The sequence below is a fragment of the Poecile atricapillus genome, chromosome 2 (genome assembly GCF_030490865.1).
Source record: "Poecile atricapillus isolate bPoeAtr1 chromosome 2, bPoeAtr1.hap1, whole genome shotgun sequence".
NCBI classification, from domain to species: Eukaryota; Metazoa; Chordata; class Aves; order Passeriformes; family Paridae; genus Poecile; species Poecile atricapillus.
Genome location: NC_081250.1, coordinates 4469585 through 4495837, shown reverse-complemented (window position 1 = coordinate 4495837; position 26253 = coordinate 4469585). Strand labels below are relative to the sequence as shown.

The following is a 26253-nucleotide window of genomic DNA, read 5'->3' as shown; positions in this document are numbered from 1 at the left end:
CATTTTTATTGGACTATTTCCACTGCAGCTGCCAAGCCATCCTTGGTGCTCCCACCTCCCAAAGCCACGTTACCTCGTAGATGACCAGCTTGCCCTTGAAGATGGCCAGGAAGTGCCTGGGCTCCTTGCCCATTGTCACTCGCACCTGCACGGCCTCGTCCCCGTATTTCTTGTCCAGCTCGATGGCATTGAGGGCACAGGCAGTGATTTCATCCACGGAGGCGTGGCGGCCCTGGGGACAGAGAGGTGACACACACAGTGTGATGAGAGCAAGGGTACAAACCTCTTCACAATTCAACAGTTGCCAATCCCCAAGTGTGTAATACCATGACATCAGAGTTAAAACTTCCAGATATTTAAATTTCACTGTCATTCTGGTTTTGTAGACTTTAGAGTTCCATATTTGAAGCTTCTCTCTGCATGAAAATATGAAGGAAAGCAGAGATGTTCATATACCCACAAAACTCTAGGAACTGAAGCTTTAATGGACAATCTGACTCCAAAGTTTGACCTCAGCACTGTAAGCCTCATCATCCTTAAGTCTTTCTGTCTGATTTTTCTGCTGCTCAGTCTGATGCCAGTTTGGGATCAGTGTCCATGCTACCTACAAAGGACAGCTTGGGATATTTGAAACTGATGAACAAAGGGTACCTGAGTTCTTATGGGTGCTTGGGTTGGGATTTTTGTGTGCAATTTCTTCCTTCAGCTTTAGGCTTGCACAGAATTCCCTCTGCTCTGCTTTGACCTACCTGCCACATATAGAGGACGTAGTGGGGTCTGCCTGACCTCAGGTAGGTGTACAGGACCAGGTAGCAATCACCCCCGTAGAACTGCCCGTATGTCTTGGGGTCCACTGGCTGCATTTGCAAGTCCTCAATCCTCCACACCTGGGGAACAAAACATCCTGGTGAGCAGCAGTGGAGTCAAGGTGAGGACAGAGCACAACCCCTTTGGCTACCACACCACTGAAGCTTCAGGTGTGCCCTCAGGTCCTGTCACTGGTCACCAGAGGGAAGAGAGCAGTGCCTGCCCCTCCTGAGGAAGCTGTAAACTGCCATGAGGTCCATCCTCAGTCTCCCCCAAGCTGAACAAACCAAGCAATGCTTGGAAACAGACTGATTATTGCACCCTCTGTCAGCCAAAGGAGCTCTCTCACCTCGATCTCCCCGGAGGCATCATCGACCATCCTCTGCTCAGCTGCGAGCTCAGGTCTGGCGTGGAGCTGGGTGGTGTCAAACTTCACCTGCTCCACCTTGGCTGTAAGTGCCAGCAGAACAGAAACAAGAACCCAGTGAATGCATGACAACACACAAACCCTTCCCATCATCCTCACACACCACGACTGTAAAACCCATTGCAAGTAAAACCCAGCCCAGGCTTGCAAGGAGCCACTCCTGCCCCCAGTAAACCAACGCTGATTTTGGAATTTGCAAGAGCTCACACATTTCAGTGTGGACCTGTTGCAAGCTGGAATTGGCCACACAGCATGTTCCAGTGATGGCTCGCTGGTAAAAATATTAGTAGTCTTCTGACTGAAAATTCTTAGTTTTTCTCAAAATCTATTATGATGATTTGGCATAAATATTTCCCTCCTTTTAAAATGCTGATTTCAGAAATAAAATGCCTGCATTTCTCCAGTTCATGATAAACAAAGAGAGTATTTACAGACAGCACAGAGAGAAACAGAGATGGGGAATAAAGAGAGAATTTGCAAGGGAAGGAGATTTGTGGCTCTCAAGCTGTTATTGATGGAGATGTTCAGCATCTCTGTCACCTTCCCATCATTCATCAACAAATTCTCTCTCTTTGGAATTGTTTAGTCTTTGAGGTTAATGCATTGTAATATTCCCTTCAGCAGTGTGATAAATACACCATTTACACCCAGTGTAAATAAAGCATCATTCCACTGACGTCAGGAGAGGATTGGATGGATGCCAGTGTAAATGAAAGCAGAACTCCTTATCAGGCTCAGCATTAGCCCTTTATAAAGGAAATTCAGAAGTTCTGCTAGTGGGAAATTTTGCATACAATTCTTCAGAGGGGAGTGACTCTCTGACAACATTTACATTTAAAGTAAGTGGCAATTTGCCTCATATAAGAAAATTCAGCAGAGCTGAATGTCATTCAGTTCATGAATCCTTTCCATCTACTGAAGAAGATGGAAAATAGAAAGCACATTAGATTTTTGAGACCCTGAAGGCAGGAGACAGTTGATGTGAATGATATTCCCTCAGCTATAGCTTAGCACAGGTAGGAAAGACAAACCCAGGACCAACGTGCTCACCAATTTTGCCTGTAGTGTAGACCTTGCCCAGCCCTTGTGTTTCATTCTTTTCTGTCCACCTCTGGAAGAGCTGTTTGAACATGGCTGACTCTGCTCCATCATTGATCACCTCAACGTTGGTGGATGAAGGGTAGCCTTTGGCTTGGATAAAACCCTGGTGGGGTTCAGAAAGGTCATTAGAGAGCTTTTTACTTTTTACAGACATGAGAAGAGGGGTGTGGACCTGAACCAGCTTGAAGAGTGAGTGTCCCTCACTGAACCCAGGGCAAGGTTCAGTCCAAGATTTGAATTCTGACTAATCAGAAGTAACTGAAGACTCTTGCTGTAGTATCCATGTTTACTTCTGTCTTTAGGGGACTGAACCTTACCCTTACTCCTTTTCTGCAGACTTTTTGTCCCTCTCTAAGCCAGGAAGACTGTCCTGCCTGGTAGAGAGCATGGGAGTGAAGGGGTGGAGGCAGCTCAGCATTCCCAGAGCATGAAGTCTATTCTGAAGGGACTAAACTCTCACAAATCTTTATTATTATTTTTTAACTTTTTTCCCTGAACCCATATTATTTCTTTGCAATAGTGCTACCATTGAGTTAAAAGACTGCTTCAACTAGGTGCTTGATACAATATGAGCGTGAAGAAAATGTTCTGTGCTCTGCCACAGTGCCAAAATCCCTGCTCAGTTTTGGGAACCGCTCCTGTGCTTATCTCAGAAGGCTCCAGGATGACCCAAGGTGCAGTGCTGGCAGCAGTGGTTTGGGGAAGGAACCTGATTGTTGCTCTCTGAGCATCCAACTTCTGCTGTAAAAACTGCAGCCACACACTGCCCTCAGGGAAAAGCACAGCAGATGGTCCTCCCCTCCCTCCCACCTGCCACACTGAAAGAAAGACACATCTTTTGTTCTACATGTGTAGCTCAGGGCCAGAATTTGCAGAGATGATTGCCTACTAAAATGAGCCTGAGTCAAGCTCTTGAAAGGAGCACAGAGAACAGTTAGATAAGTTCTAAGACAAAGTTTTTTAAGCTTATCTTCTCTGAGACAATAGGTACAATCCTATTGAAGCTGGGTGTCCCCAGGTAGGACCTTACTGAAGATGGAACCACTGAAGTTCAGTATCTCCTAATTAGATCTCATGGAAGATGAAGCCATTTATGGTCTTCCCATATGTAAATGTCTAATTCCCTCATAGCCTCAACTTCCAACATGCCAACTTGTAAAAAAATACCAAATACCTTACTTGCTCAGGCTCCCTTGAGGTTAATTTTTTCTGAGAGGAAGACAGGAATGCTCTAACAGAAAATAACACACAGATGCCAGCACCCCTTTATTATTGGTTTATGCACTTTTTGACCATGAATTTGTCTAATCCTATCTTGACCCTGCTGATCCTCTCTGACACCACCATCCCTTGAACCAACAGTTTCCAGAAGTTCACTATTTACCATGTAGAAAATTATTTTCTTTATTTTCTGTAACCACACTTATGGCTATACTTTATTTTCTTTAACCATATATACGGTTATTTTCTTTAACCCTTTATACTTTATATATACTTTATTTTCTTTAACCATTTTTTTTCTTAGTTTTAGTGCCAGGTCTTAGTTCTAGCCCAATTTGATGCCTAACAATTTTGTGTTTATGTCATCATGCCTCCCCTAGACATTTAACTTCTCTCTCTGTTATTACACAGGCCAGCTCCCCAAGACCTACACTTAATTATAATTAGTGGTCAGATCTAGATCAGCACATATCAGCCACCCACAACATTGTTTGCACTCTATTACAACTCACCACAGCTCGAGTGAATGCTGCTTTTTTCTCTTCTGGGCTGGAGGCTTTTCCTCTCCAGACGTAAATTTTGAAGCCACCTTGGTCTAAAATGTAGCAGTCCTGAGGTTAAACCAAAAAAAAACAGGAAACAGAAGAAAACAGATGTGAAAAGCTCTTGCAGGAAAAGCTCAACCATTTGTAGCCTAATCAGGTTGGATTCTTCTTGAAGATTTAGGTTAGATGTATATCCAGCTCATTTCTCTGCCTTTCTCTTTCTCTCTAACCCTGGTGCAGCCATTATCAGCGGTGACAGAGAATGAATTTCTTATGGTTTATAAATGGAGTACAGCTACCACCAAGCCCACAGGGCAGGGGATCTCACAGGTGTGGGCACACCTGGCCCAGGCTGCTGATTTATAATTGTAGCTAGTTAAAGTCTGTATTTTTCTTAGGCATTGCTCAGAACTGGCTATTACCACCTCGTAGGATGTGTTCTCAAACCAAAACACCACCAGCTCTAAAAGGGCCCAGGAGAAGTGTATGCTGAAATATCAACCCCAGCCTGCTGCTGCCTGCATTTATGCCCATATCTGCTACTAAAGGAGCAGGAAAGGTCCAAGTTAGACATCTTCTGCATGAATATTTTGTCCTCATTGAGATCCCTGATCTGGAGCTCAAGGTGTTGCATTGCTGTGAACGCAGCAGGATCCCAAACCCAGAGGGGATGAGGTGTGTGCTGAGCCCATCCCCACTGCAGAGAGCTGGTGCTCCAAGCACAGTGGGACCAAAGGCTGCTCCTTTTTCAAACTGAACTATGAAAGAAGAAAAAAGGCTTTATATGTCTGCAAAGGGAGGCTGAGATTTTAACAAGGCTGACATCAGGATGAAAAGGGGAGCGGGAGCCTTGCGGCACAGTGCTGCGTTGGAATAGGCTGGTCTGCACTGCAGAGAATTAAGGATGAGCAATTCTCTGCCAAATTTTAGTCAGAGGAAAAGCCTCTGTTTTCTGAAAAACTCTGCAGAGAGGGTCTGTCAGGAAATCTCCTTCCAGGGTGGGTCAATGAGACCAGCCACTTGCTACGGCACGAAAACAAATCTCCCTGGTTTCGTGAGCAGAGTATTTATTTGCTCTGGAGTCAGCAGAGGGAAGGCTATCCCTGAACATCAGGTATTAAGAAGCCTTCATTCCATCTGGAATTTATTCCTGGTATGCAGCTCTCCCTCACTGTGATTGCCAAGCTAATATAATCCTTGGCTGAGAGCATCAATTTGCCATCTCTTCTTGGAACAGCTTCAACACACCACCTACCTCCGGCTGCTGAGACTGTAGCAGGGCTAAGCTGTCCTAACCTAACAGCAGGGCTAAGCTCTCCTAGAGATGGAAGGCCTGATAATTTTCAGGAAACAGGTGCTCAGCTGAAAACAAAGTGAGCCACAGCCTCCTTTTCTCACAATAAAGGCCACTCTGGCTTTTTCTCACCTCGTGCTGGAGCAGATCCTGCGTCAGTGGCCGGGTGGCAATCTCCTGCACCACCAGGTCATTGTCCTTCTCATAGACACTGCAAGACAGAGCCACGGAGCTGAGTTAGACCCCACAGAGCCCTCTGTGACAAGGGATGGGGTTTGGAGCACAGCCCAGGACTCACTGGTAGAGCCGGACGTTCGCTTTCTGCAGCTCGTCTGCTTTGGTGTCGGGGATGGCGTCGCGGAGCTCCCCGCGCCTCTCGCCCAGCACCATCCTCATGATCTGCATCAGGTCTGGGGAGTCCCTCTCGTTGTCAATGATGCCAATCTGAGCACGGCCTCCCCTCTCGCTGTCCCTGATGCTCCGAGCCAGAGCCAGACCCTGCATGAGGACCCACAGGGGTAAGTCCTGACACACACCACAAACCCAACCAGCCCCAGACCCCAAACAGTGACTGAGAACCAACAGCCCAAGCCAGATTAGCACAGCTCTCTGAAGCTCCTAGTGTCCTCCAAATTTAGCCATTAAAGAAGCAGATATGTCTGTAATGCCTGATTGTTAACTAACTCATAGGAAAATATTGCTAATTGTAGTCACTGCTGATGCTGTTCCCACAGGGCACAGGCACGTGGGAGCCACAATAGGCACTGCCTGTGTGTGAGTGTGCACCAGCAGGTCCAGAGGTCTCATGGGGTGGTCTGGGGGAGAGATGAACACATGCTGAGGCCACTGAGGCAGGATGCTGCAGAGCTGCAGGACCCTGGCCACCCCGCGGTGTTGTTTTACATTTAAATGATTCAAGTGCTCAAAAAACATGGATGTCTTCTGTGAAAAAAAAAGCAGTGTGAAATGCCAAGCAGCTAATTAGGCTGAAATCTCCATCTTCAACTGAATTTTTTTGTTCCCATGACTCTCACTGCAACAGCTTTGAAAGATTCCTCTGTTTATCAGACATAGGGAATGACCTGCTTGAGGCCCGAGATGAACCCAGCAGCTGTGAACCTGCTCCCCCTCCTGAGCTGAGGATTGCTTTGTGTCTTCTTCAGTATCCATAGGATCTCCACTGTGCCCTGAAAATGGCATTCCCTGCGGAGATTCCCCCTCTCCCAGTGGAGCTACCCCCTCTCCCAGTTCATCAGGGGAGACCAAACACAGAGCAGACCCACCTGCCTTTTAATATTACAATGACCACCACCATCAGCTTTGCTGATCATCCACTGCTCTATCTTGCTTTATTCTATCTCTGTATCTTGGTTCCTGTATCAGTAAAATAAGGATAACAATCCCTTTGCAAAGTGCCTTCAGAGCTATAGATCTGACCTGTCAGCACCTGGATAATGTATTCCTGCTTGTCTCATACTGACCAAGCCAGAATTCCCTGGTGATGCTGAAAACAAAAAATTAAAATTAATCTACCCTGGGGTGGTTACTAAAGCTAAACCTGGAGTTGCTGACTTTCTAATCCTATGCTGTGAAAACAACAGGGCACAGGGGGATGGAGATGAGCTCCAGAGGGAGCTGGATGACTTTCTGGGGCTGGAAGTAACAATGTGCCCTTGGCTGCCTGTGAAACGCAACCTGAGGCCGGGTCTGAACTGGAACAAAGCAATTTCATGGGCCTCTAAAACCAGCAAATGGGCAAGTAGAAAATTTGTCACTATTTACATCATCTCCATGTTGCTGCTCTTAAGATTTTAGCTGTGAAAACAACTGAGTTTTTCTTTTTTTTTTTTTTTTTCCTCTTAGGCATCAAAAAAAGATGAAACCTTAAACCAAGTGGCTTTTGCCTGTACTCACTCTGGATTTCTCAGCAATGCTGCAGCTGGGTCCATTCCACTGGATCAGTACTTTACCAAGGTCCAGCAAGAAAACATCTCCCTTATTGAAACTGTCCCAGGAGAGTGCTACCTGCCACAGGGAAATGAGAGAGTTTGGCAGAGCAGGGAGGGCAGGGAGAGCTGCAGGTGACAAATCACAGCCATGGCAAACCTGTCCCTGGGGTTGTAAGAACGGGTTTGCAGTGACTGCTCGTTCTGCTTGGTGCTCAGCACTGAGCACAGTGGCTTCTCTTGTGGTAACACCAAACCCTCAAGTGAGGACTTGAAAGCTGTCCTGAAATAGAAGTTCTTGAGCAGAAATGAGATACCCACCAGGCAAATCTGCTCAAAAATGAGTGTAGGAAGACAGGGAGGGAGAAATGATCCATGAGAAGAGCAAGGGCTTCTCACCTCTGTGGCTGACACGTGCTTCTTGCCCTTGACGTGAAGAAGACGTTTGATGTTGTACATGTTGGTCTCCACATGCTTAAATCCTGAAGCCACTCCTCCCTTCTTGTAGCTGTTGTGTGGTACAGAATAAAGAGTTAGAGCTGGTTAGAAAATACCTTGTTCTCTATCCTCTGAGAACATCCCAAGCTTTTGGTGACAACTGAAAAATCAAGAGGCAAGTCCTCAAAGTCCTAAAATTGCAGTGGCAAATGTTGGATTGCCTCATTGCTGTTCCTGGTCCTTATCATGATGTCTGTCTGCCTGTTATGGGTGTTGTGTTGCTGCTGTGCACAGAATTATAAAATCATTTAGGTTGGACAAGCCTTTCAAGGTCATCGATTTCAAGCATTAAACATCCTGGGAGGAGATGAACAGGCAGGTCAGGGATGGCAATGGAATTGTAACACAATCAAACTGAAAACCCCATTGACCATGGCAGTGGCATCCCAAAACTGAAATATTCCATAAGCATTCAATTAAAATATGAAATAGCCTTGGCAGGAAACAAACTTCTTGCTAAAACTTTGTTTTCTTCAAAATAGTTATTCTATGAAAAGCAGCTTAGACAGGAAAGTGTTGCCAGAAGCAGAACAAAACTGCAAACAGGTGCAGGACAGTGTCTTTATCTCAGATATCACCTCCCAATTTTTTTCTTCCATTCTTGAACACACACTTTGCAATACTCAGCACTATCACCTCATGCCCCAGTGCCATTCTCCTCTCTTGTGGCAACTTTGCACAATCATGAGAGGGCACAACCCCCCCACAGCAAGTCCCACAGCCCTTTTAGTGTATTTTGGGTAAATCTAATCCACTCTTACATATCCTAGACCATTTTAGAAAACAGATCCATTGTTCACACTACAGTAATAATTGACACAATTGCCATTTAGAGGAATTGCCATTCAGGGGAAAAAAGAGACAATTGTTGATTGTAGTTTTTGCCATGTGGGTAATAGATGTATTTTATCATGGCTGGAAAGGTACTGGCTAATGTGGTCAGAAATGTCAGACTCACAGCACTTTGAACTTGTTTGGCCCAATTTAAGATATCCACAGAAGGATGCTCAGTGATTAGTCCACCTGCCAAGACGTGGAAAGAGCTTGCTTTAATTTCTCATTCTGCCTCAGACTTCCTCACTGACCACAGGGATGTGGCTTAGACTCAGATGAATTCTAATTCATGCTGACTTCAGAGGCAGATAGGTTTCCAGATAGACTGGTTTTGAGCTTCTGATTTTCAATCCTTCATTGCCCCTTACTCATCTTTAAGACGAGGCTAAAAGCACTTTTCTTTCTGAGAAAAGTTCTGAGATTCATGAGAGGTTGTTGAGATGCACAAGACAGAGATATCCAGCCAGACTGGGATGGAGGATATTGACCCAGGATGGGTTTTCATCTGATTTTCCTCCAGCTGCTTGAAACCAAAGCAGCACTAAGGGTGTTATTGCCAATGAAGATCTTCCTTGGAGGACAGTAATTGGAATCCTTCCAAAAACCTCAGAGTGAGCAAAGACTGGATTCAACATATCAGCATATCATACATTCAACATTATCTTTTAGATGACACAAGTTCACTCAATTTTTCCTTCCACTACAGGAACATTACACCCAGCATGAGCCAAATCAACACTTCACTTTAAGGTGGATATTACTCTGAAGTGCTCTGAATGTGCACTTGAAAGTCTGTGGAGGAGAGGAACGAAGACCCTGAGGTGAACAAAGGGAGGTTAAGATTCAATTACTGCAAATATCTGGGAAAATGACCAGGGAAACAGAATGCCATGGCTCCAGACTGAATGCCATAAATAATTCTCTCAAAATGGGAATTCTTCACTCTGAATTTTAACCAGCATCAGGGCTGACCCGTATTTTTCACATTTTCAAGACATGGATATCTCAGAGACGTAGAGAAGCACAGAGGACCCCAGGAGCCATGACCCACCTCGATGTAGGTCATTTGGAGCTACTCACATGATCCCATTGCGGAAATAACTCTGGAAGGTCTCGGACTCGTGTCCCTGCACCTCGCGGTGCTGCACGGGGCTGCCCCCGAGCGCCGTGTCCAGCTGGGTGACGTACATGGCCGCGGCACCCTGCTCGTCCTGGGAGGAATCCTTGCCAATCCAGTAGTGCAGATCCACAGCGGAGCCACGGGATGTCCTTTTGGTCTGGAAGAGGTGGGAAGGACCAGCCAGGATGAAGGCACAGCCCATTTTTGTGTGGGAAAAGCAAGTGACCACGGAGCCCTTACCCAGTTCTGCCCTTCTCCTTGGTAATGGGAGAGAGGACAGAGCCTCAGGTACTCCCTGGGAGCTCAACCTGGAGCTCTCCTTATTCAGCAGAGTGATTTATGGGTTTTATAAACTGAACTGAAGGATGTTTCTGTCTGATATTCTTTTATAACTCCTATCATCAAGGAAAACTGAACACCTTTGCAATTACAAAAATTAATGTGTTCACCTTGCCCTACTATTGTATATTTTGATATTAAGACTTAAAGCAGATTCTTTTCATAGATCACCTTTTGAAATGCAGTGCACACTGCTGTTTATTTGCCTGGGATGTTACCCTTTCTTTCCTGTTGTCGTTCTCATAGCACATGACAGAGCAGCACAAACTGCCTCAGAATTCCTGCTGAATTGCAAAACAGACATAACTCCAAATGAAGCTGAACCAGTGTGTGCATGCTGGGATTTGTCTTATTACAGGAAACCCCAGCAGCCTAGAAAAAGGAGGCAAGCAGGCTGAGAAGAAGGTGTGCTCAGTGTTATTTGAGTTGTGCCAGTTAATTTTCAGCACCCACTGTGTTAAATCCCATTGTGGACACCTGGGAAAGGTAATAAAAGCTCATTTTCTAAGCTGGATTTGACACTAAGTTCTGTTTATTTGCTTTGTGCAGTGATACCACAGTGAAACACAGCAGAAGGAGTTGAATAAGATACTGTTCTGTTCCTCAGGCACAGATAATTAATTTGTGGAAAAATTGTTCAATTTAATACATTGCTACTGAAGATGATCAAAGTCCTATCGTCCCACGGAAGGTCTTTATTTGAAGAGACTCCAGTAAAGAAGCAGATTACAATGATGAGTGTTTTACTCTCCTGTCTTCCAGGGAAAAGGAGAATAGTGGGCTGATAAAGGGCTCTTCTGCCTGGGGAAGTTGTTGCAACAGAAGCTGAGCCTGTGAGTATCAAAATCCCTATTTACACTGTCAGCTCCCTGCAAGGACTCAGTATTCTGCTCTAAGCTGTGTTTGTAGGCCTGTAACTCAGGCTTGCAGCACTCAGAAGGCACCCCAAAGGCACATGTGTGGGGCATTTGAGACACATCCTGTGCTGCTGTCCCAGCCTGCTTTCCCATCCTGGCATATGGTGGATGTGCAGTTGGTTATTGTGGGGCACCGTAGGCGTTGCTGCCTCTCCACCAACAGAGAGGTTTGCAGGAGGCACTCTCAGACCCAGGAAGTGGGAAATGCTTCTGGTTTCCACCATATGGATGGGGTTTGGTACAATGGGACCTGGGTTGTTCCATGCAGATGAAGAGATTTGGAAGGAATTTTAGGAGGTGAGTGTAACACATCATCCTCCTGCCAAAATCTGAGAACACAAGGCAGTTTGCACAGAGCTGGTTCTCAGCAGCCCTTCACAGCCAGCCCAGGCTCAGGCTGCAGGTAGGTCTGGACCCAATCTGGGTGTGGCTGAAGTGTCCTTATGGGAACATGAGACGGGCTGCAGAGCCTCTGCTGTTTACGTGACACACGACATGGAACATCTTCACATCCCACATCATCTGCTAAAAATGAGACCCTACAGCTGGTCACATCCCACATCCCCCAAGGACTCCCATAAATCATTTGAATGTAGACCTTAATTGAGTTTTCCAGGAATGTACTGGTCATTTTGCCATACCTGGGCATGACTCAGTTGATTGGAAGATAAACACTTTTAATGAATTACTAAGTTAATGGCTCTTCTGAACTTCTGATTTATAAACAAACAGTGTTGTCACAACAGCCATGTGAAGTTCAGATCCATGATTAGATGGTGAGCACAACCACTTCAACAGTGCTTTTTCCACAGGACAGGAACCAAGGCAGATCTAAATAAAAAGGGCTGAACCAGTTGCCCAACAGATACCAGTGTTTGCTGTCTTACTTACGTGTAAAATGATGTAACAGTCTCCTTCAAAAAAAGTCCCATAAGCTTTTTCAGGTACAGGAACCATCTTCATGTTCTGTAAGGAAATCAGAGTGGGGATCATTGCTAAAAGTGAAAAGCCAGAACTTGGTGAGTATGAAACAGGACAGGCTGGGGTGGAAAAACACTGAGGTGACAATCAGGGCTTGGAGAAGGAAGAATCAGGGATGAGTTTGTGAGCTGGGAAATGCCACTTCTGGAGGGAATATTCAAAATACTAAGGTGTGAGAACAGGAAAAGGATGATTTTGCTTGGACAGACTGATAAGTATGTTTTAGTCTCCTTGCTTTTCTGCAGCCCTGTGGATTTAGACCTGGGGCTCAGGCTAAAGTGCTCCAGAGCTTGCATTTATAGGGAATTTCCCAGGAGAGTGAGCACATCTCATCCTAGGTTTAGTTTTGGGCACAAACTAAGGTTTTACTGAGTTTTTACTCAGTGCCTGTGAGTTCAAGGACAGCTTTCAGCACTTTGTTAGTATAACCACTCTGCTGGAGGTTCAGGGCAACCAGCAGTGCTGAGAAAAGACAGAGGTGAGGACACTGATGGTCCCTCACCCCTCCAGATTGCAGATTTCCTCTAGCACAAGTGCATAATTAACCAGCCATGCCTGGCCAGCACAAGTGCCTGGCTGTGCCATCCACCAGTCCACACGCAGCTCCTGGGCTGGAGCTGGCTCTGAGGTTCCTGAAATTAGAGACACACATTCTTCTGCTGGCCTGACTTGTCTCCCAGCGTACCAGCCTGACCCCTGTGAACCCACACAGCTCTAATTACAGATCCTCTGGAAAGCTGCTCAGTGCAGTGCTTGGGAGAGAAATGGAAAGGTGAAGACCCTGTGATATTTGGAATGTGGTTGTGACCTGTTGAATATCACCTGGAGATGTTGGAGCCTCTTCCCACTGCTCCTCTGAGTGGATTCTGCACCTCAGTCTAAACCCACTCTCATTGCAGGGGAATGTTCTTGGTGAATTGGGCCAGGAAAAGGCAGAATTGAATACAGCTTGGTTCCAATCCAAAATCAGATACCACCAATAGCAAAAAGGCAACCTCACAGGCTGCAGGAGCTATCCTTGCAGTGACAGAGTAGGAAAGGCAAGGAAGAAGTACAAATAGACTCCATGGAATGCCTTTGCTGCAAAAATAGGTGTCTTCCCCATGGCAGCTGCTGGTGTGAACTAAGGCTACCTATGGATAACCCATCTTGGTGAAACAGGGAATTTCTGGCGTGATAAAGCAGCCTTGCATTGATTACAAAAAGGGGTGAGAAAAGCCTCCAGTGCTGGAGGAATTCTTTCAGTCCCACCACATTCCTGTTTCCTTAGTAAATATTATCATCTCCGTGTTACAGAGCAGAAAACCAAAACAATAACACGTTGAACATTTCATGGGGAAATACTGAGTCTGTTTCCCACTCTATGTTATCTGTAGGTCCCTCTTTTCCCACACAGATTACTGCAAGAATTCATCTTCCTTGAAACATAAACACACAGATGTGCAGAGGAGATGTGACAGAGGACATGTGGCATCACTCTTGTCCTACCTCTATGCCCCATATCTGCAGTCCCAGCTTTCTCTCGATGGTTGGGAGATTTGTGTCACCGTCTGTCATCCTGCAGTCTGAGCTAGAAGGCAAAGGAAGAAGAGAACCCAACATAATTATATGATTAGATGCAACAGTGAGTGTGCTGGTCAGCTGGGTTCCTCTTACTGTCAGGGCAGGTTTAATACAGAAAATCCACACTTTGAAGTGTCTCTGCCTCTTTGCCATTAACAGTGAGGTGGGCTGAACCCCCATTCCCAGGCTATCCATGCTCACCAAGCAAAGTGTAGGATCACAGCCCAGCAAACACTGGATAGGACACTGTTGTTTGGCTGGGGGATTATTTTCCTTGGATTTGAGCAAGGTGGAAAGGATCCATTGGGTTGTTGGACCTGACTCAGGACTGGTTTGTCCCCACAATGGTATGAGGAGTGGAGGAGACATGAGCGGACCTCCAGGAGTCCTGTGCCCTCCTGGGCCAGTCACTGGAGGTCAGATCAGGTCAGCTCCCCTGGCCTTGGGGCACTGGGAGCCCAAGGAATGAAGCCCTTCTACCTGAGGCCAATATTCAGGTCCAAACTGAGACAGGTATCTCAGGGCACCAGGCTCCCATCTCAGTGCAGGCACAGCAGCGCACACAGGGTGATCCAGTCAATAGCCAGAATGTCTATTTTACACAAAAACCAGCATCTCCCTAAGTTCTGCTGCCTGCATGGGGAAGAAGCAGCTTTCAGGCTGCCCACACAAAGGTGCCTGAGAATATTTGAGATGGTTTTTGTGTCTTCAGCTGCCCCTCTGATGGGTGGAGGTCTCCCATCCATCCTTTATCATATCTACCAGCTGTGGGGGAAAAAAAGGAGTATCCTTAGCTATGCTCCCTGTTCCTACTGCTGAGGTTTCTGCTCAAGAAACAGTTTCTGAACCCAGCTTGTTTACAGGGCAACTTTCTGAAGCAAGTGAAATCCCAAAGCAATGTACACCAAAGCGTGGAGTTCCATCCTATCGGAGCTGGCTCCGCTGCAGCAGCCGCAGAACAGGCTGTGTTTGTGCAGGGGCACAATCCACATCAGCCTTTTCCCTATCAGCCAGTCCTGCTCACAAATCCAGGCCCAGCCTCCAGAGAAAACACAGCTCAGTGTTCTTCTGAAGGAGGGCAAGAACAGAGATGTGATCCCTGCCAGGTGTTCACTGCTCGCGTTACGAGCACTGCATGTGACACCGTGAAGTCCTAACAAGTGCTGGTCACCCTGGAGAGCTTGCACACTAAGCAAAAGCACAAAAAATGCTGCCACAGGCAAGAACATTGGTCCATCCAGACCTCCCACAGCCCAGAGCTGCCAGAGCCAGGCTCCTTGCTCAGGCAGTAGGGAGATGCAGGTGTTTCCTGGGGTGTTCTGAGCACAGCCCCAGCACTCCCTGTTACCTGAGCAGGCACAGCCTGGCAGTGCTCAGCAGCAGGAGCCAGAAGTGCTCATTCCTTCCTGAGCACAGAAGGACTGTCAGAGACTGAGTCCATGTGGCCTCAGGAACACATTCAGCAACCTTCAGCTCCCTCTCAGGTCCTCCAGAGAGCTTCCAGGCAGGAAGATGAACAGCAAGGACAAAAAAAGACATTTTTCACTTCAATTCCCAGAAAGGTGATTGACACCCACACAGATTAAAAGCCAGGAAGATATTTCAGTGTCCACAGAGGAGACAGACACTGTTCTAAATGGTGTCCTGACTCACCTACAGCCCTGGAGTACAGGGCTATCAGGAGCTAAATACAAAACATGGTCTTAGTTCAGATCTTTAGCCAAAAGACTTCTCCTTTCTTTTAATGTCACACTCAAAAGGTCCCTATCAAGGAAAAACCCAAGTGAAGCCTCCTTCCCTCAGCCATCTTTTTAATTTATTTAGGGGTTTTTCCTTCCAGCATCAAAACAGGAAGAACCTGAGAACAAAGCCAGCAAAGACATTTATAACTGAGGGCAGTGAAGATTTTTAGCACCACTGACACTTCTCCCTGGGGAAGGCAGCAGGCGTCTTGCTCTCCTCCAAACAGCTCAGGAAACCAGCAGCTGGCCAGCTGTGAGACACAGCTGGATCCCTGCTTCTCCCAGCATCCCAACCTCTCCCTGAAAAGTTAACCCAAAGGATGCTGAGGTTCCTCTGACCACAGGCAGTCGTGTTGGACAGAACCTCTGAGAGACAGCAGTGCTCCACAGATTCACAATCAAACCTGTTTGATTAAAAATGAGGGCCCTGGATCTCCTTCGCTCCTGGGGATCATTTCTCCATCTGAAACCTCACAATTAGTGCTGACACCCCACTTTTCTGAGAAATGGTGTCCCTCCCTTCCTCCTAAGGGCTTTGGCTGGGGAGTGTGAGTCACAGACAAGGTTGTCTGTTTCCTTGGACTTTCCAACTTCTTTCGGCCAGTGGCCAAGTTAGAAATAATAGGAATATGACTTATGTAATCAGACAGCTCATTTCATTAGTGATTTAATGTGGGGTTTTAATGATCCCATAATTCAACTCCTGTCCAGTCGTGAAATCTGGTATTTATGGCGTGAAATCTTCCCATCTGTGCTGAAGTCATGAAGGGCAGAAACTTCTGGAAATTAAAAAGAAAAAGATAAAAGGGATTTAAGAGTTAAGAGTCTTGGGGTTTCAAAAGCAGCGTCTGGGGCAGCCTTGTCTTTATCTCAGTCAAACCAGTTTTGCTCAGCATGAGGTGAAATGCAAATTGGCAAGAGGTGTGAGTCAGCTGCCTCTGGGGCAGGAATTCACCAGGGAAAATCACTGGTTATGGGGATGGATTTGCTTCCTTCTGCAGACACAGCTTTACCTGGGAAGGGAGGAGAGAAGCAGCTGTAGCTTACATCTCTCTGCCCCACATTAATAACCTGCAACTTCGATTTCCACCTCCAGGGCCAGCCTATCCTATTGCCACCATTTCCAGGGAAATCTTCCTCTCTCCGTGGGAAGAGGAGAAAAGTTCACCCCACAAATGTGGGCTGAGAGGTGGCCACTGCACAGCAAAGGCAACCTCTGGCTTGGAGCTGCTCTGCTGGGTCATCACCACTTGGTTGAGGTGCTGTAAATCAAATTGCAAAGCTCAAATTCTGCTCTTGACTGAGGACAGAGAACCTGGAAACTGAACATTGGAGCTGGCCTTTGACTGGATGTTACAGCCAGGGGCGCCTGGATCCTCCAAAGCTAAAATCAAAGCTTTTCCTGCCACAATCCAGGCAACAAAGCTGGTGGGCGAAGGCAGATGGGTCTCCCTTACACCCCCTGCCCTCTGTGCACTGCCAAAATCACAGCAACACTCCTGCTTGCTAAATCCAGCCCTCATCCCCTCTCCTACCAGCACAGCAAGGGGAAAAGCTTTGCCTTCAGGAAGGACTACATGACTAATTAAGTGTCAAGGTCACTCCCAAGGCTGGTTAATGATTAATGGCTGGGTGGAAGTGGCAGCAATCACTGCTCCTTTGGGTCAGCTCGGTCCATGCTGGGAACCCAGACCTAGCAGGATGTTTCTCCAGGCAGTCTTGGGCTGTTTGGGTGGGGAGGAAAAACCAGGACTCAGAAAGGGGACAGGGGAATGTTTCAAGCTCCTGAAGCACACTCTGAATTCAGGCTGCTTTGGCTTGCCTGGGTTTTGGCGCGTGCTTCCTGGGCTGTAGTCAGGGTAATAAAAAACCCCCAGTGAAATGACTAATGCTCTGTACAGCTTTGGGAAAATAGGAAGCAGCTGTGGCTCCAGCCTTTCCAGGCTGAAAGGCCTAATTATTGGGAATACTTGGACTGGCATTAGATGAGGTAAACCAGGGGCTGTTGAATTGCTTTCATTGTCTCCACTATAGTTGGGCATCTGGGCCCAAGTAGGTGCCATTTTTTGTTTGCAGAGAGGACAGTGGTTAACTCTTGTTTTGCCCAGAGGAGTGAAATTCAGCTTTTCTGCCAGAGGAAAATCAGGGAGTGCCAGCTATGGGGCTTGTCTTCTCTCTCATGTTGTTACACATTAAGAGCTGTAAGACCTTCCTCCAACCCATGCTGGATGTTCTGGAGCGTGCTGATGAGGGCAGGGAACAGGAGATGTATGGTGGGGGTGGGAAAAGAGGAAAAAGCTCGGCTCATCCTCCTGCTCCAAGTCCTGTGAGGTCCAGGTTCAAGAGCTCAGTGGGCCCTCAAGCCAAGGACAGGGCTCTGCCCAGACACGCCTGGGTGACCACAGAGAGCACTTCAGCCTTCTTGGAAAGAGCTGTTGCCTGGCAGCTAAAATTACGTAAAGCAGGCCTTGAAATAAGATGCTATTTCTGATCACGGTGGGCAATTAAACATTGGAACAGCTTATTAGGGAAGCTGGCAGGCTTGGCTTTACTTAATGTCTTTGAAATGAGATGGGTGAATGGCTGGGCTGTGCTCTCTGGGCTCAGCTCCTCGGGCTCTGTGGCTGCTCAGGTGCTGCACTTCCAGCAAGCTGCTCCTTCCCATGGGATTGGCAATAAGACAAACACATGGATGGGCCCTCGTGCTTCAGCCCCCTCCACTGGTCAGAAAAGGTCCCCTGTCCGTGCTACAAAATCATCAGGATGGATCTTGAAATGGTTTGAAGGGATTTTTTAGCCTTAAGTGGTGCTGGATCAAAAGCTGAGATGGGGCACTGGATGGGATGAACTGAGATTTGTGCTCCTCAGGGTCAGTGGCTCTGGAGATAAGAAAGGACTTCACTGGTTTAAGCAGGGCAGGCTTTCCCCTTTTTCCATGAATGGCTGCCAGGGATCACCACTCCATGAGCTACCTGACACCTCGGGTGACTGCTGCTGTCTGCTCTTTGCTCCTGGGCTGGGATGCCGAGGATGCTGAGCCTGTTCAGGGTTAATGTGAGTGAGGACATAAGAGCCCAGGATGAAGAGATGGTTTAATGTTAATGATGGCCTCTCAAACTGTAAGTGCTCTACAGCCCGGGAGAGGTTTGAATTCCCTATTCAGTAAATTTAAAGGGTGCAGAAACCTGGATTCATCTAGCCAAGGAATTTCTTGGACTCTGAAAGAGCAATAATCATTTTGCCCCACCTGAAAAAAAGTTGACCAGTGTTTCCTGGGACCCAGCTGCTCTGACTCTTGAACCCTGGAAATTTACCCCATCTCCAGCCACCATCCCAGGCCTTACAAGAAACAGACAGACCTTTGGCTTAGTGTGGCCTCTTATGACCTGTGCCTTCACCTCCTGGCCATTTCTGGCATCTCAGACTTAGCAGCTGATACTTGGTCATTCCCAGAAAACCACTGAGGCTGTGAGCTTTACCTTTTAGCTCCTTGTGAGGATGGATTTCTCACTAATCCTCCAGTCCTTCCATTGTTCCTAACATAAAAGCAAAGAGCACAAGGAAATACCATGCTGCTGGGAAATAAGCACCTTCCCAGTTGCACTAGCCCTCAATCTGTATCTCATCTCCCTCTCTGAATTCCTCAGAGGACATCTGATTGAGAAAGGAAGGCACCTCATGATTTATCTCCTCTGACTTTGACTGGTCCTTGCAGCTGCATTTCCACCTGCCATAAATTCTAGCTCAACACCTCGCTCCATCCAGGAAACATTGCTCATCTCTCCACACCTCTCTTCATGATCCCCTTTGTCCCCTTCTGTTTATCTCCCTGCTGGTGGCATTCCAAAAGCCTGATCTTTAAGCAGATGGTCTTGGGAAACTGATTTGTCAGAGCATTTTTTTTCCCCCCAAACTGCTGCTATCTCTGAGTCCTCCCTCTAAAATTTTACCAGGTGACTGCTTGTCCTGGGAACGATGGAGCTGCATTGTCCCAGCAAACTTCTCACAGTGCAGGAACAATGCACTGACAATTAAATCAGAACCTTGATTTCAGCCACAGCTCCCGAGTCATGCGGTCTGAGTTTCCACATTCATCACGCTGGATGTGGAGCCCAGAGCTCAGCACTGGCTGGCTCTGGAAAAGCTCTGGAAGAGCCACTTGGCTGAAGGTGGGGCTGGCAGGCCTTGGTGTCCTACAGAGAAGGTCAGAGCACCCACGCAGCTCCTGGCTGAGTTCTTTCCCAGGGAGTCCTTCTTCCCCAGGATGTCTTTGAAAGCAGGAGGCTCTTGCAGGCAGGCAGGGTCTCTGCAGGCTGAGGGCAGCCCTAAAAGACTCAAAGCTTTCCTAAGCAGCAGCAGAGGCTGAGCTGCAGGAAGATCTCCCTGAAATCAGCCCCTGTGACTGATAACAAACTCCTGCTGTGCAAACCCAGCCCTCTGAAGATCCATGAGGAAAAAACAGGCACATGAAGCTGTTAAAAACCTTCTGCATAAAAGCTCCCAGCAACAGCATTGTGCTGCTGTGGTGCCAGGTGCATTTTTGTCAAATAATAAATTTCAGCTTGGTGCACACCTACTTCAAAGGTATCCATTGCACCTCCAGCCCCTCTCCGTGGGGTTTTTGAGTCAGCAACAGCACAGAGCCATCCCAAGGGAAAGGTGAGCAGGTAGCTTGCCAATTCATCAGGAACAAATCTCTCCTTTCTTTTAGTTCTTTCTCCTCTGGTGAAAGGGAGAAATTCCTGGCTCAGGACCAGCACTGAATCCAAAGGCAGAGCTTCATGCCATGGTGAGGGCAGGAGGTGCACACAGAAGGAAAGCAAAGACCTTTTAATTCCTCTTCCCGGTTTCCAGGGAAGTGGCTCAGGTTTTAACTAACTTCTAATTACTCACCACCTCCACTGAAAAAGTTACCATGCTCTGCCACATCAGCATTCTAACAGAGCATTATTTAACCCCATGGCTGCAGGTTAAGTAAAATCAGAGCTGAGACATCAGGGAGGAGAGAAAGTGTGTTTGTTCACCTGTGCAAGAGTGTCCTGGGGAGCACCTGCTCTTCAAAAGCTTATAGGAGGAAGAAAAAAATTAAAAAAAAAAAAAAAAAATTCATTTTCCCAACTGAAATTGAAGAAAAGGCCACAGCTTCCCATGCAGATCCTGGAGGAAGGGTTGGTGAGCAGGATTTATCCAGCTTCTTTTGAGCATCTCAATTTCAGCTGCACAAGTCTTAGGAGGGCTTCCCCTGGGTGGTTCTCCTCATCCTGGTGTTTGCTCTAGGGCAGATCCAGTGAATCTTGGACAGGAGGGACTTGCTGTTCCCTTGGCCTAACAGGAAAACCCCTGGGTGGGGACCCCAGTTTGTCTCACTCCCCCCCTGCTCTCCCAGTGTGTGGGGGCTCAGTCCCATCCACTGTGTCCCAAGATTCTGCCAGCATGAACTGAGACAAACACCACAAATAAAACCTCCTTTAAACCCAAGTGCCAGTGCCCACCTGGCCCACCCTTCTCAAAAAACAAGAGTTAGGATTTTTGCTGCTGCACACAACAGTTTTATATTAATTGTAAGAATTCACATATGTGTATGTGTGCAGGACAAAGAGCAGGTTTTCCCTGGTGCACAGCTTAATGAGTGCAGTTGAATAAGCTCTTGACCTCAGGACCTTTTTTTGGTGGTGATGGAGCAGGGAGATGCTCTGTCTCCACTCAGACCAGCTGGAGAACTGGTTTCAGAGCATTGGCTTCCCTGTGGAAAGTGGCAAGATTAATATTAACTACCAAAAAGAAGGGACTGTTTCAGTTTTGTCCCAGTTCAGATCTGCAAACATGACATCAAGCTTGGGAAGAGAAACCCAGAACTTCCATTAAAAAAAAAAAACCAAAACAAATCCAAAAACCCAAACAGGTTTACATTTTGGATTGCAAATGAAAAGCCCTGGACCTAAGCAGGTGCTCTGTGGGTGACTGCACTCCCATCTCTGGCCCAGTGAGATGTAAGAGGTTTATTCAGAGGGAAATTTTGTTTCTCAAGCACCACACACCTTTTTGGTAGCAGTGTTACCCTCCAGGCTTGTGTTCACACCTCACCCGTGGTGTGTTTGTCACTGTGTCACCCAGCCCTTCCAACCCCGAGGGGGATGTGAGGCTGCTCTCAGCTTCTCTGGGCAGAAATGAAAGCAGAGAGAGCAGCACATCACCTGGAAGAAGCCAGGTGAATAAAACACCCCTGAGAACACTGTAAAAGCAGTTTTAGACAGAGTCACTCATCCTGGACAATCTTTTTCACCAGGAGCTGCCAATGGGAGTTTTGTCTGAGCACCAGGAAGGGAACCAGACATCTGCAAGGCTGGGATGGGTGGGATAGCAGCAAAGGAGAGTAATTCAGGCCCCTAGCACACTCCCAAAGTACCCAGATAGTCTCTCTAACCCAAAAAAGAACATAATTTCCAGCACTGCCTGTTTCCTACCCTGTGCAGCTGTTTTTGTAAGAGCAGTTTTAAATGAAGGGCCAGGCACAAACCTCTCCTTTCATCCCAGGGCATGGCAACAGGACATTTTTAGGTAGAAGAGGTCGACTGCTCTGAATAGCTCCTGCCACAGGAACTGCCCAGGATGGAGCCCAACCATGCAATTTAAGGTCCCCCACGTGCCACATCCCTGACATGGATATAATGTAATGACAAGTTCCACTGTTGCTGTACCCAGCACTGCCTCAGATATGCCTGGAGAGGCTCAGATAAAGGCAGATAACAAATGAGAGGGTTTCTGCTACAAGCAGAGTTCCTCAGCAATCAAGACAACTGAATTGGACGCACGTCACTTGGTGCCTGGACTTTTCAGAGTGAAAGATGCCAAAGACTTGAAATGACAAATATTCACCCCTTTCTGCATCCCTTTCACATCCAGAATGGGTGGAATTACAGTAGAAAGGTATAATCATCCAGGATAAACCACAATTAGGCCCATTTCCAGGGTTGTATTATATGGAGAGCGAGCTCATGAGAGGAGAGGTTTTAATGAGTTGTGGGAGAGTGTTTCCCCTGGTGACTGAAGGATCTGCTCCTCTGAGGGGACAACAGAAGTGGAAAAATATACATAAATAAACAAAGAGAGAAACTTTGGGTGTGGTGTGGCTACACTGGAGTCCTTGCTCAGGCAGATGGACATTTCAGACATGGAAAGCCCAACCTGAGGCTTGTGTCAGTCCAGTGAGGATCTCAGAAGGCTGAAACAAAAATGTCATGAGGGAGGGACCTTGAGGAGGGTCAGTGGTGGCACAAGTGCTCCCCAGGGGTGACAAAAACACATCTGGGGCAGGAAGCACCAAGGCTTTGGCTGTGCCCTGAGCTCCCTTCACTGCACTGAGCATTTCTCTTCCTGCTCTGCTTCCAAGTGGGTCAGCAGGTATTTAACTCTGTGGGAACTGAGGGAAGGCTTTTGGTCCAGCAGGATGTGCCCAGCACAGAGCCCCAGCGTATTTCCAAGCATGGGGCAGGTGTCCAAGCCAGCCTCCTCCTCAGCTGGGGATGGATCACCACAGGATGGGTGGTCCATAATAGAAAAGATAACAACTTCCATGCTCAAAGTGCAGAAACACTTGCACAGCTCCATGGGAAAGAGCAGGAGACAGCGTGGAGATCTTCAGCATCCCTGGCCATGCAAGAGCAGGGATTTATTGACAGCCTAAGCCCCAGGACACAGGAGAAGGCAGGAGATCAGGGTGACACTGCTCACAGCCATGGCACAAAACCTTTGCTCCCAGCTGGGAGAACTTGGCGATGCTGCCTCAAAGTCCTGCCTGGGAAAAAACATCGTGAAACCTCCGTGTCTGCCGGAGAGAAAGGAGCTGGAGGAGGATAAAGGATCCTGATTGTGCAGGGAGGAGGAGGAGGAGGGGAGGCTCACCTGGCTCTGCCAGGAGGAAGGTGAGGGAATACAACTATAGGGTTTTTCCTGCTCTGCCCGTCCTTGCATTGCCTTCCACCTGGCATCCCGGGGGAACGATAAAACCCCACGAGTGCCCTGTGATTGTCTAATCTCTACTTTGCAGGCTCTAATCAGCCCATTTGGCTGCGGTGTGTAAAAAGCACCTGGATGATTCACCCAGCATCTAAGTGCTGCTCTGGCGGGGCCAGTTTGCTTCAGCTGCTCTAACACTTGTTTACATCTGCGTTAGGGCAGCCTTGAATAAGTGCGAACCTCCCACAGATGCTAATTCATATCAGCTCTCCTTTGTGTTAAATATTTATGTTCTTAATAGGCACGCCTAAGAAAAATACTGGCAAATGAGCCCGCAGCTCAACTCCATTACAACTCAATTTTACCTCAGTGCAACTCTCATCTCAAACGAGCAGGATGAGAACAACATTCTATTTACAGAGCACAGCAGCCCGGCCATTAGCAATCTGTCGATCGGATGACAATAAAACCCATCGGTGGGAACTTCCAAAGACTTTCTGTGGCTGCCTGGATCCCCAAAGGCAGGCGAGCTTTGGGCAAATCCCCACGACAGCAAAACACAAAACAAGCCAGGCCCAAACAAAACGCTGGTAATTGGTCTCTGCACGAAATCAAAGCCAGTCTGTGCAGAGAGCTAAAGGAAAAGATGTGTCCTGATACGGAGTTCTTGGCAAGCTCAGAGCTGCTTGTTCCAGCCCCAAACGATGTAAATCAGGGTGGGCTCCTTTCAACATCCTGCCTTGTAACAGGGGAAGGATTGGTTTTATTTTTAAGTGTGGAGGATATTAAATTTTTGTTTGTTTCCTGCTATCCCACGTAACAGAGGTCCTGAAGCAGCTCTGGCCATGTTAAATCTGGCAGGGTGCAGGAGGCTCTTACCTGGCTGCAAAGTGCGCGATGTCCTCGCAGGTGCCCCTTGTCCACCGAGCCCAGCTCCTTCTCTCCTCTCCTCTCCGCCGAGTTCCAAGGCACTTTTGTTCACTGTTCTGCTACCTTGTCAGCTCGGGAACAGCACTGTTCGGTAATTCAATCCTCTTCTTAACCGCAGAGACACTCCTACCCGGAGATCACACCCATTCCCAGGCTCACGGAGGGACAAAGAGGGAGCCGGTACGGGAGAGTTCCAACCAACTCTGTGTTTGCATCAAATATCCGCCGCTCTGAATTCGCTGAATAATGATTAAGTGCTGCTTTCATTAAAAACCTGTTTTGTCCAGGTTTAGGAGGGCACAGGAGGGATTTTTTTTCCGCCCTTTTCTCGGTCTCTGCGGGACAAAGCAAGGTGCGGTGCCGGGTTAACTCTTGGGGCCAAAGAGCTCCAGCTCCAGCCCCTGGCTCTGACTGTCCCGAGTTTTGGCAAAGCTGTTCCGAGGGGAAAAGTTCTGGGAGAAGATTCCTGCTCTTCTGCTCCCTGCAAGGCCGAGCTGGCTGTCCCTGTGCTCACAAGGACAGGGTGAGGATTAGTGACTGGAATGGGGATGTAACAGAGCATTGGAGTGTTTAACTGGGCTGCCCTTCCAGGAGCAGAGTAATGATAAACCAGACAGCCCCAGCAGCGTTTGCTGAGCCACCTTCAGCAGCAGAAAGCTGGGTGAGTGGACACCTGTAGCTTATTGCTGAGGAAAAAATGACCTGTGAAGGATGGCTGTAATATTGCAGCCACTGAAGGCTCCCTGATGTGGCTGGCTGGGGGTGATCTGAGGAAAAACCATCTCCTGGCATTCCCAGCTTGCATTCCTGCCTGCCATGAGTGTGGTGCTGCTCACTGCTGAAGGGAACATCCCTGTCTGGAGAGGGCACTGCTTGGTGCCTTGTCATCACCCCCAGCTCTGCTTTTGGGGGACCCAGGGCAGTGTCCAGCTGTGTTCTGCACATCTCTGAGGCTGGAGACTTTTGGGGGACCCAGGGCTGTGTGTCCAGCTGTGTTCTGCACATCTCTGAGGCTGGAGACTTTTGGGGGACCCAGGGCTGTGTGTCCAGCTGTGTTCTGCACATCTCTGAGGATGAAGGTTACACACAACCTCTCAGGACTGGGAACTATTCTCACCCTTCCCTTCGGATACATTTTTCTCTTGTCACTTCCTTAATTTTCTAGATTAGCCCCCACAATCTGAAAATAAATATGAATCAGCTCACCAGCTAAACCAGCTGGCTGAATAGGCTTAAACCACAGTTCCCACAGGTCTCATCCATTGACCACTCTTAGACCTCAGGGACCTGCAATGGGAAGAGTGCCTAAAATACCGGTGACGCTGCCTACAGACCTGTGTGCCACTAACCACAGAGAGCTGCAAACCAGGGCATGGGCTGGACCTGCTTATTCAGCCTGGGTGTGCCCATTTCTGTGAGGATCACTGCAGAGATCTGAGTTTCACGGTTTAAGGTGCAAAACCAACTCCTAGCAAGGGATTTCTCCCTTTATGTCTGCAGTCTACAGCTCATAAACCTGTAACAGCCTTCAGCTTTCATCTTTCATTATTTTCATTTCCTTCCTTCATTTCACCATGCTGGGAGTGTTCATCTGTTTCAGGGGACAGAGGAACAATGTTTTGTGTTTCCTTCAGTCCACAGAGAATGGGGACCTGCAACAGAGTCTGGTTTTATCTTTGGAGTCCACCCTAAGCCCACTGCTGGCACAGCAGTGAGGGTCACACACCAGCAGATCTGGTGGGAGGCATTGAAAGCTAGGGTGAAAACACCTGGAATCTTGGAGGATCAGCACTAAACCATGTTGTTTTCCCATTCCCCTTTTGCCTCATTATCCCCAGAACCAAGGGTTTAATTAATAGTTTGATTTCTGGGTCCTTTTTGGTGCTGATGTAAATCAAGCCACTTCCATGGCTGTGGCTGCACAGATCTGAGCTCTGGGATGGAACCTGTCATTTCTATACCCACAGCTTTGCTCATGCACTTCAGGCTCACACACAGGTGATGCCTCTCCTCCTCTCCATTAGTGCCACAG

General features: G+C 47.6%; 1 protein-coding gene across 1 annotated transcript in view; it reads right to left on the bottom strand.

Annotated features, from left to right (window-relative positions):
* VILL (villin like) overlaps positions 1-24752 on the bottom strand; it is a 36381-nt gene extending 11629 nt beyond the window's left edge. Inside the window, exons 1-13 of the mRNA XM_058831239.1 lie at positions 24171-24752; positions 13519-13600; positions 11941-12015; positions 9754-9950; positions 7741-7849; positions 7310-7420; positions 5694-5893; positions 5528-5606; positions 4069-4167; positions 2285-2438; positions 1157-1257; positions 750-887; positions 74-232 (exon numbers count right to left, since the gene is read on the bottom strand). Coding sequence (XP_058687222.1) covers positions 74-232; positions 750-887; positions 1157-1257; positions 2285-2438; positions 4069-4167; positions 5528-5606; positions 5694-5893; positions 7310-7420; positions 7741-7849; positions 9754-9950; positions 11941-12015; positions 13519-13587 — 1491 coding nt within the window. The 5' untranslated portion in view covers positions 13588-13600; positions 24171-24752. The remainder of the gene's footprint in view (positions 1-73; positions 233-749; positions 888-1156; positions 1258-2284; positions 2439-4068; positions 4168-5527; positions 5607-5693; positions 5894-7309; positions 7421-7740; positions 7850-9753; positions 9951-11940; positions 12016-13518; positions 13601-24170) is intronic.
* Positions 24753-26253: the final 1501 nt, after the last annotated feature.